Source organism: Heptranchias perlo, chromosome 19, assembly GCF_035084215.1.
Source record: "Heptranchias perlo isolate sHepPer1 chromosome 19, sHepPer1.hap1, whole genome shotgun sequence".
NCBI classification, from domain to species: domain Eukaryota; kingdom Metazoa; phylum Chordata; class Chondrichthyes; order Hexanchiformes; family Hexanchidae; genus Heptranchias; species Heptranchias perlo.
The window spans coordinates 27904621-27916260 of NC_090343.1; the positions used below are offsets into that span (position 1 = coordinate 27904621).

General features: G+C 40.9%; 1 protein-coding gene across 1 annotated transcript; it reads left to right on the forward strand.

The window, feature by feature from the left end:
• The first annotated feature begins 6994 nt into the window (after window positions 1-6994).
• Window positions 6995-7966, forward strand: LOC137335462 (P2Y purinoceptor 1-like). The gene has a single exon (XM_068000813.1). The coding sequence runs from the start codon at window positions 6995-6997 to the stop codon at window positions 7964-7966; it is 972 nt and encodes a 323-aa protein (XP_067856914.1).
• Window positions 7967-11640: the final 3674 nt, after the last annotated feature.

The window sequence follows — 11640 nt, forward strand, 5'->3', positions numbered from 1 at the left end:
ATTTGGCTGGAAACACACTGATTATTTCAGGAATTCCTCCCCCTCTTTGCTCTTTACACTGTTACTGTCCCAGTCTATTTTGGGATAATTAAAGCCCCCCATTATCACTACTCTATTGTTCTTGCATCTTTCTGTAATTTGCCTGAAAATTTGCTCCTCTATCACCTTCCCACTATATGGTGGCCTATAGTATATACCCAGTAGTGCAATAGCTCCTTTATTGTTCCTTAGTTCTAACCAAATAAATTCTGTCTTTGACCCCTTAACTCCATCATCCCTTCCAGTGATTTAATAGTTTCTTTGCCAAACCCCCCACGTCCCGCTTTCTTTCCTTCCCTATCTTTCCTGAATACCCTGTGGCCAGGAATATTAAGTAACTAATCCTCCCTTTCTTTGAGCCAGGTCTCTGTTATTGCCACTATATCATATTTCCATGTTGCGACTTGTGCCTGCAGCTCACCAACCCTATTTACCACGCCAAGTGCATTTATGCACATGCACTCCAAACTCATCTTAAACTGCCTTACATTTGCCCCCTGTCTGATCGCTCCTATTTCTGAACTATTCTTTACTCTAGTGCTATTTGTCTCTTCCAGCCCTCTGTGCACCAGGGCAAACAAGGCAAGGGATTACACAATAAATGGGAGGATACTGAGAGATGTAAAGGAACAAAGGGACTTTGGAGTGCATGTCCATATGTCTCTGAAGGTAGCAGGACAGGTAGATAAAATGGTTAAAAAGGCATGCGGGATACTTCCCTTTATTAGCTGAGGCATAGAATATAAGAGCAGGGAGGTTATGCTAGAACTGTATAAAAAATTGGTTAGGCCACAGCTTGAGTCCGGCATACAGTTCTGGTCACCACATTAGAGGAAAGATGTGATTGCACTAGAAAGGGTACAGAGGAGATTTATGAGGATGTTGCCAGGGCTGGAGAATTCTAGCTATGAGGAAAGATTGGATAGGCTGGGGTTGTTTTCTTTGGAACAGAGGAGGCTAAGGGAGATTTAATTGAGATATATAAAATTATGACAGGACTAGATAGAGTGTATAGGGAGGACCTATTTCCCTTAGCAAAGGGGTCAGTGACCAGGGTGTATAAATTTAAAGTAATTGGTAGAAGGATTAGAGGGGAGCTGAGGAGAAATTTTTTCACCCAGAGGGTGGTGGGGGTCTGGAACTCATTTCCTGAAAGGGTGGTAGAGGCAGATACTCTCAACTCATTTAAAAAATACTTGGATGAGCACTTGAAGTGCCATAACCTGCAGGACTACGGACCAAGTGCTGGAAAGTGGCATTAAGCTGGATAGCTCTTTATCGGCCAGCACGGACACGATGGGCCGAATGGCCTCCTTCTGTGCCGAAACTTTCTATGATTAGCACGTGCAAATACTGAACACCAGCAGCGTGTAAAGTAAAGAAAAAATGGGTACAATCAGCGTGCAGCGCTGATTTAAAGTGATAGACACCATTTTGGGACTTAACGCTCAACTCAACGCACAGTCTTAACCATGACTATCTGGACATGTCTTAGAGTGCCTGGAGGACCCCCCACCAGCCCTATTTAAAGGGACCATGCAGGATTTACAGGTTATTGGCTGGATTGTTGCTTCTTGCTGCTGATGCATTTGTAACTGTTTTTGGGGGTCTACTGGACTTGCATACTAGGATGGGGGGATATAGCCTAACATTTAGAGCCAGAACATGCTGGAGTAAAGTTAGGAAATGCTTCTACACGCAAAGGGTGGGAGAAATTTAGAATGCTCTTCTGCAAACGGCAGCTGATGCTAGTTCAATTGTGAATTCTAAATCTAAGATTGATAGACTTCTGTGAACCAAGGGTATTAAGGGATATGGGGCTAAGGCAGGTATATGGAGTTAGGTCACAGATCAACCATGATCTCATTGAATGGCGGAACAGGCTCAAGGGGCTAAATGTCACTGCCACTTGCTGCCTCCTGTTATGCACCACCTTCTCCTGCGGGAGAACAGGAGGTGTGTTTGGTTGATGTGCCTATCATGGTTGAATAGCTGCCAGTGTGTGTGGCCTGTGAGTTGTGGGTGGGCGGCTTGCATCGGTGGGAATGTGTAAGGGTGAGAGGAAGCATCCAATTGGAAGAGTTGAGGACTGATGGGAAGTGTTTGTTGGTATGTGGATGTTGAGGGGTGTAGTGCGTGGAGCAGTGGATGTGGCTAATGGTGCAGTTGGTAGGAGATGCCACTTGACAGTTGGCCTCACTCACCTTGACCACTCATGTCAAAGCATTGAACATCTTCCTGCACTACACGTTCCATGTTTATGATGCTGTGACTTTGTCCCCCGCTGCCTCCCACTGCCTTTTGGGCATATGTCTGGAGGGCCTCTTGGCCATCTCCCCGCCCCCGGGGATATACAATATCCCTCCTTCTGTCCACTTCTTGCACCAAGGCCTTTAGTGCATCAGCAGAGAATCTTGTTGCACGCTCTCTCACAGGCCTGGTACAAACTCAAATCGACAGATTGGTGAAGCCTGGCATGCAGATTGGAGGATGTGGGATTTAGCAGTGCGCAACCTTTATTCAATGTTTTAACATAACTCATCAGTTTGCAAACATAGGGACGGGACCTGCATCTGTGTTTTACGTGTGCGATGTCTGATTTCCGTTCAGACTCTGTGCAGACAGCAGGCTGTTATTTTTAGCAAATAACAGATTATTGCATTCAAAAAATTATTTTCCATACATAATCCTTCTGCAATCTGATTTGCTGACTGGCACAGGGTCGCAAGTTGGACTCTGATCTTGTGGTCCAGCAAGTTACCATCTGGTCAGCATTTGTCTTCCAATCCACTTGTCAGTTTCCTGAAGCTCATGAGACTGCACAATAATTGGCATTCTCAGCCATCCCACTAAGAGTTTTGTATTTGTTGTCCAGTATCCATATGTGTAAAATCATCTGTAACAACCTCCAAAAATTGATCTCTGAGCATTTATTTCTTCTCAAAGCTTTGCATTTTCCCCTTCTAAGCACAGTTTCCATGCATTCTGCATTTCTGGAGCTAACTCATTTGCGTGATTAGGCACATTACATACCATTCTAAACATATGCCAATAAGCTTCTGGGGTGAGATTTCACTGTAATATAATCCATACAGAGTCAGGAGAAAGGCAATAGGCACCATGGACTAACTGGAGTTTGGTCTCAATACCATGCAGCCACAGCAGGTTCTTGTTAAGAATATTCCCAGTGATCTGTGAAATCCACTTATAATGCAAGGTCCATCAGTCATGCTTCATTTCAGAGTTCTTGTGGGGGTCTTGTGTTCTGCTCCATGAAGAGGTGTATTTCATGATGCAACTCAAAGAATGGTCTGAGTATTGTTAGCAATGTAGAAAAATGCCTGACCCAGCATGCATTGTTCTGGTGACACAAGTTCTTCTATTGGATGTTCAATGTTCTTTCAGCAGATTTTCAAAACTTATAGCTGGTTTCAGGATGCAATGATGCTGGGAGTAAACAATATTGTAAGAAACTGCCATGATGCATGGTTTACTATACTTTATTAATTGATTACCTCAGGTACAGACTAATCATGAACCTGAAAGCATTTTTCCCCAGATAAATAATTTGAGGACTTGCAGAGTGTACTTTTTGTGATTGACAGTGGTGCAATTGACATTGGCCCAGAATTTGCTGAAAAAATAACAGTGTGTGAACAACGCATGTTGTTATTAATGTGCAAATTGGCCAGCAACTTGTGACGAGGAAGAGATACCCCATGAATTGCGAAGTGCCACAAGTTGCTGGCTGATTTGTGCCGTTCTGCCATTAACTTCACGAAATCGGCATCCCACCCTTAATCTCCCTGTGATTTTCATGAAGTTTCTGGATTTGCATGTTGATTGTCCATTAAACTCGCCACAGAAAGTTAAGTCTAGTAACTAACAGCGTAAGTACCCTTTTAACAATGTGATAATTGTTAATGACTGCCAATCAACCTCTCTTGCCCAGAAAGTGTCTCTTTTTTCTTTCTCTTAATCCAAACTTTCTTTCCCTCTCTTTTTCTCTTTCTGTATCTAATTTTACATTGAATTCACCCACTCTAATTCATCCTCCTTCTCAGTCCTTCCTCTGTTTATTTCTCAATCCTTTAATCTCATTGATTAAGGAGATACATTGTTTGTCCTGTTTTTCACCAAGGTCCCAGATGCCCCGTTGCCCTTGCTGTGCCATTATCAGCTCGCGCTTCCAGCAACTTTGTAGGGAAAAAAATTTAAAACACGAACGAGCACGGACAAGTCTAACAAATGGGGCACGCTGCGAGATGCCCCGCTCCAGCAAAATCTGGGCCATTATGTTATTTACAAGTTTATATTTGTGATCAAGTAAGGAATGTGCCAAACCCAGACTGTATAAATAAACTTACATGAAAGCAGCACAGAAAGTAATGTGGATAGAATTACTGTGGTTCTGAACCAACAGTTCTATGTGTGAGATTTTTTTTAAGTCTCTAGTACACATTGGTTTCTTCCTTATATTTACTGAAGATCTGAACATTTGAAAAAGGAATGCCACTACTTATGCAAAGCTTGAGGGTTTTCCAGCAAAAGAAACCCCTGAATTATTCAGCAATCAAAGTAATAATAGATACATTGATATAATTGTTGTATATTTTGAATTAGTTTTACAACTTTTTAATCAACAGATTTAAAAAAATACTTAAATTGCCTGCAGGTCCAGGGGAGTTCCAATTGGTTCCGTGCCTTTTCCCCTCATGCAAAAATCATGCTGAAAATAAGACTAAAATTACAGTAATAAAGCTATTCAAAATCAGAAATAACTATTGCTGCATTAATCCTAAACTACTAAAATAAACACCAAAAACAAAGTTTAAAATACATTTTTTTTGAAAATCACCAATTCTGCTGGTCTTGACCCCTTTTTCTCTCATATTGTCAATTCTTTACTCTCTGCCCTGTTTTAGATTTACTTTAACTCTTTTTTCTTTCTAATATCTGTATTAATTCTTTTCCCCTCCTTAAATTTAAACTTCTTTAATTTTTTTTCTTTTGCCTTGCTACTGCCATGTCCAAAATAAATAAAGGGAGCAATGTTGAAAAAGCAAAGAGCTCAGGATTGGCATGGTCACATCATAGATGGTATGTTTTCTCCATGTTTCAATGGAAAAGGGTTGCCAACTGATAATTATACTCACTTATGGACCATAAATAAAGAGTGCTGAGTGCCAGTAAACTAATCTGCAGCAGACTAAGGGTTAACAAAAATCTGTTATTGTAATGTCATTCATTGACAGAATTATTATAATGTTATTGTATTAAACACAAACCATTCATACTGTGTATCATCTGCCATGTACCAACAGTATGAGTATAGCCGTATGATCATGTGTTTGCACATATGAGTAAATCCTGGAAAGTCTCTACTCCAGTCAACATGAAGTCTAATATGAGGAAACTAGATGGAGTGCAGGCCAACAAAGTCACTGGGTGTTTTGCTACCAGCCTTAAGATTGAAATTACTGCAGGTCCAAGCTAATACTTTACGCAGTAAAAGCATTCTGTTTTTAAAACCCTGCACTAGACCTCCTTAATAAATCCTGCAACATGAGACTATTGGTGCCATAGATTCTTCTCAATACCAAGTGGCAAGATGATACCAGGGATAAAGGCTTTAGTTATGAGAACAGACAACAGAAACTTTTCATTAGAACAAAGAAAGTTAAGGGGACATCTGATGGATGTGATCAAAATTCTGAAGTGTTTTGATAAAGTGAATAGAGAAAAATTACTTCCATTGGTCAGTGAGTCAGTAATTAAAACATAATTTAAAACATAAATTTAAGATCATTGCAAAAAGTACAAAGGAAGAAATTAGAAGTTTTTTATGCAGAAGGTTCCTGGGATGTGGAATGCTCCACCAGTAACAATGGTGGAAGTAGAATCTGTAACAGCTTTTTAAGAGGGAAATTGATTAAAATTTGAAAAAGAAAAATGTAAGAAGGGTATGGGGAAAGGGCAAAGGAATGGAACTAAGTGGATAGCTCTTTCAGAAAGCCAGCACTGGCAGGATGGGCCAAATGGCCTCTTTTTCTGTTCTGCAAAATTCTATGATTCAAGCGTTATTGTATCTTTTTAAAATCTGTTACTTTAAAAAAATTGTTGAAATGCACTTCACCACTTAGGATAAGTAACATTAACCTGTCATTTACACATAGAATCATAGAATCATTACAGCACAGAAGGAGGCCATTCAGCCCATCGAGCCCATGCCGGCTCTTTGTAAGAGCAATCCAGTTAATCCCATTCCCTCATTCTTTCCCCATAGCTCTGCAATTTTTTCCCTTCAAATATTTATCCAATTCCTTTTTGAAAGCCACGATTGAATCTGCTTCCACCACTCTTTCAGGCAGCACATTCCAGATCATAACTACTCGCTGCGTATAAAGGTTTTTCCTCACATCGCCTTTGGTTCTTCTGCCAATCACCTTAAATCCGTGTCCTCTGGTTCTCAACCCTTCCACCAATGGGAACAGTTCCTCCTTATTTACTTTATCTAAACCTGTCATGGTTTTGAACACTTCTATCAAATCTCCTCTCAACCTTCCCTGCTCTATGGAGAGCAACCTCAGCTTCTCCAGTCTATCCACCTAACTGAAGTCCCTCATCCCCGGAACCATTCTAGTTACGCTGTATATATTTTTATTTCTGTAACAGGACTTTACATGTGGGTGATTTTAACATAATTGTACTTGCTCCTAAGGGTTGTAGTTTTGTCAAGGAATGTCTGAACTACCCAGCTACTCCTGTTGTACATCCTGCTGCTGTACATATCGGCTTATCTGGTGGACTGCAGATTTAATTTCCCTAACTGAGCTGGGCTGGATTGTTAGTGTATACCTGATTTTTGGTTCATGCGACTGTTGAGCATTTCCTTCAAGTTTCAACGTGGTGGGATTTTCAGGTTCAGAGACCAGTCGTGATACACAGCACTTTGATGGCAGTTTCCTCAACATCTGACTTCAAACCACTTAATCAAACTGCACAATGTGAAGTCAACAAAATATTTCAGTATAAGTTCATCCCACCAATATACATTATTGTGTTTGTGGTGGGTTTCTCCACAAATTGCTCGGTGTTGATCTCTTTGTGTTTGAACCGGAGGAAATGGACCAGCATGACTGTGTTCTTGTTTAACCTGGGCCTGGCCGATCTCCTGTATGTCATCACTTTGCCGTTCCTTGTGGCGTACTATGCCGGTCATGGCCGGTGGTCTTTTGGGAAAGTATTTTGCCGAATAACGAGGCTCGTTTTCCACTTGAACTTGTACGGGAGCATCGGATTCCTCACTTGTATCAGTGTCCAGCGGTACCTGGGAATCGTGTACCCCATGAAGATGATGGGCAGATGGAAACCCCGTCACTCGGTCCTGATCAGTGTCTTGGTCTGGGGGCTGGTTCTGACCCAAACCTCGGTGGATTTATGTTTCACCAAAACTAACGCCGATGGCACAAAATGCTACGACACTACAGTGAACGATGAATTAACAAACTACCTGTTGTACATTAGGATCATTTCTGTAACTGGATTTCTGATCTCTTTCCTCACCATCATTGGGTGTTACTGTCAAATCGCTGTAGTTCTCACCAAAAATAATAACCTGGATATTGCATTGAAGGAACGATCCCGGAACCTTGCGATCATTGTTATGGTTTTATTTTCGGTTTGTTTTACACCTTACCATGTTTTGCGATATCTTAATTCGAGGCATTTTCAATTGAAAGGTCTCTGTGCTCGAAATAGCAGGACCGTTTACCTGTTCTACCAGATTGCCAGGGGGTTGGCCAATTTAAACAGCTGCATTGACCCACTTGTTTATTTTGTAGTCAGGGATGGCATGATAACTAAGATGAAAACATTTAGGGAAAAGATAAGTCTATCAGTCGCTGTAGAGGAAACAATTATCTAACTCCTCAAAGGGATTCAGTCATAAGGAAAATGCCAGCTCACAACGAGACAACCGTGTAAAATGGGAGGTTCACCTATCAACTACATTGAATTCAAGCACGTTGTGATAATAACTAGTGCAGAGTAATTAATTTTCATGTTTGGAGCAAAATAATATATTTCTTATTTTAGCAATATTTTTTCATATATACCTATGATTGCTGGTAGCTTATGTAGCTACAGCTATTGTCATGGGCCCTGTGAGCAAGCTGAGTGAATTGGTTCTTATTAGAGGTAGATTTGAGGGTGACTTTGTACTATGAATTTATGTTCCAAAAGAACTGGACTGAGACTGCTTGACGAATTTCACTGATAAACATTAGTTGTCAGAGATACAAAACTATATCACAGTTGTAGCTGCTTTGTCCTTTCCCACTCAAAGCCCCACATTGCCATTAGCCAGGCCCTTGCTACATTCCACTGGCTCTCCATGCCCCTACAAATCAATTTCAAGATACTTTTTCTTATCTTCCAATGTCCACATGGCCTCAACATATCCTCCTTCAGCTCTATATCCCTGCTCACACCCGTAGCTCCTCTGTCTCTGATGTACTTCTCATTCCCCTTCCTCCTCCTTTCACCATTTGTGGCCACTCTTTCAGCCACCATGCCCCTGCCCTCTGGAACCCCCTCCCAACATTCCTCCTCCTTGTTTCTTCCCTCCCTGTTTTCAAAAGTCTATTAAAGGCATTCGTTTTTAATTGTTCTTTCAGACCTGCCTCCAAGCTCCATTCAATCTGTTTTCCCTTCTATTTGGCATCTTTTTCATTCTCAGATCTGTAAAATACTGTGGGACTCTTTCTGACATTAGGAGCATTATATAATTGCAAGTTGTTGCTTTAAGAGTGTACACCAAAGGCTTGTCTCTCTGGTGTAGCAACCTCTCTAATGACACACTGTTGAAATACATGTGACTTGGGCATAATAATACATGGAAAATTACTTATTTCTGGAGTACTCAGGTCTGATGAGGTGAGTTTTCTAATACCACTGCACTTTTAGTTTATCCGCTGTTATACTATCTAACAGGGCTGAAGTTGAACAGACAGCTCTATCCACTTCAAATGAAGCTTGAAACCAATATTTCCATCAGTGTTTACGAAAACAATAATTTGCATATATATAGCGCCTTTAATATAGTAAAACATTCCAAGGTGTTTCACAGAAGCGTAATCAGACAAACATTTGACGCCGAGCCAAAGAAGGGGATATGAAGAGGGGTGACCGAAAGCTTGGTCAAAGTGATGTGTTTTAAGGAGGGTCTTAAAGGAAGAGAGGGAGGTGGTGAGGCAGAGAGCTTTAGGGAGGAAACTCCAGAGAATAGGGCCTAGAAGGTGGAAGGCACAGCCGCCAGTGGTGGGGCGCAGAGAAGGGGGATGCACAAGAGGCCAGAGTTGGAGGAATGCAGAGTTCTTGGAGATTACAGAGATAGGGAGGGGCGAGGCCATGAAAAGATTTGAACCCAAGGATGAGAATTTTAAATTTGAGGCATTGGAGGATGGGAAGCTAATGTAGGTCAGCGAGAACATGGGTGATGGATGAGCGGGACTTGGTGGGATAGGATACAGGCAGCAGAGTTTTGCATGAGCTGTAGTTTGTGGAGGATGGGGGGGGGCCAAACAGGAGAGCATATGAATAGTTGCGCCTGGAGGTGACAAAAGCATGGATGAGGGTTTCAGCAACAAATGATCTGAGATGATAACTGGGGAGGAAGATGGAATTGGTGGCGAAAGTACAGATTTTGTGGCAGAGGCCAAAGATGATCACTTCAGTCTACCCGATGTTCAGTTGGAGGAAATTGAGGAGTCGTTGGAAGAGGATGGTATGGTCGACCGTGTCAAAAGCTGCAGAGAGGTCGAGGAGAGCGTGCACCATAGTCTCGATCACTGAGAATGTCATTTGTGACTTTGATTAGGTCTGTTTCAGTGCTGTGGCAGAGGCAGAAACCCCTAATTGGAGAGATTCAAACATTGAGTTGCAGGAAAGATGGGCATGGATTCAGGAGGTGGCAATACGTTGAAGGACTTTGAAGAGGAAAAGGACATTGAAGATGGGGGTAGTTTGCAACGACAGAGGGGTCGAGGGTGGGTTTTGTGATGAGGGAGTGATGATAGCAATTCTGAAAGGGAGGGGGTCAGTACCTGAGGAGAGGGAATCATTTACAACGTCAGCTAGCATGGGGGCCGGGAAGAGAAGTTGGATGATCAGCAGTTTAGTGGGAATGTTTACAAATTCGTCTCAGATATTTAGTACTTATGCTAACTCTTTTGATTTTGTCGCATCTATAATTGAGTTGTTCTTTGGTTCATTTTAAATGTTAAACCCATAATATGGTCCTAATATTTCAGTAAAATCTGTACTCACCAGGTTTCTGTAAACTGGTTGCTGCACACGTTTTACCAGTGCCATTATCTCAACTAGGGCAGTGATTCCTGCTGCTTAATGCAGGATCACATTGCATTTACAGGTAAATCCACTAACATGCCCTTTACATGTAAGGAAAATCAAATTCTATGCAAGTTTTCTTCGCGACAGGTCTTCCTCTGCCCCCACAATTTTTGAAGTTAACTTTTCTCTCTTTCTATTTCTTCTTACGTCACCCACTGTTCCTGTACTGAGTAAGTGAACAGATGACCTATTTTCCTTCCGCATTATGAAAGTCAAACAGAAAATACAAGATAGTAGCGCAAGTTGATACACCCTTTCTGTGAGAAATGCCTGGATGCCTTTTTGGATAAACCAACTGAAGTTGGAAACGCACAATGGAGAGATCTGTGGATGCAATCCCACATCCTTGGTGTCGCAGTACATTGGTATACAAAGCCACAGTCCCACCAGGATGTCTTTTGTGTGCAAGTTTTTTAAAAATCTCATATTTTCTGCAGTCATTTAAATGCTCCCCTGACTTGTTTTATTACAAATCTCTATATTTATATTCCACATACTTACAACAATAAAAAAACAAAATAAATGCCCAGCCATTGGGTAATGTCGTTTGCAAGCACCAAGATCAAGTAGTTACAATAAATTGTAAATATTGTATTATGGATACATATTTAAACGTAACCATAGGAATTCAACACTTATTATGACTTCACTACAAACAAAGGGAGAAACCATGTTAAGGAAAATCTAAGAGTTAAATAATTATCATACTCTGCTAATTATTTAATGAACCTTAAATGCTGTTTTAATATATCTAACCTGTTAGCAGCAATGACTAGAAAGTCCCTTAATCTTGTGCAAGGTCCATTTAAAGGAAACATTACCATGCTATAGTATATTGGAAATAACTTTACTATTTTGTATATTCAACTGCTCAGTTTGTGTTGTGGTCATGCCATCATGTTGCTATACATATTGTTTACTATCTTACTACCTGACTGTGCTTGCATTTGTATTGTCCTGTGTTAGTGTTATTTTTATACCTTTTATTCTTTGAATGTTGAATCTACAAATAAAAAGTATGCAAAAATGCAAAACTTAGCACTGCAGGAAATATAATATTAGAAGTTACTGTTGTTGCTTTAGTCAACTGTTAACTAAGTATTGCTTAATTTTTGTGAGGTACAAATCATAATCATTAACCTCTTATTCTGTTGTTTTCTGGAGCTGTGCTAAATTATGCACTTTAAT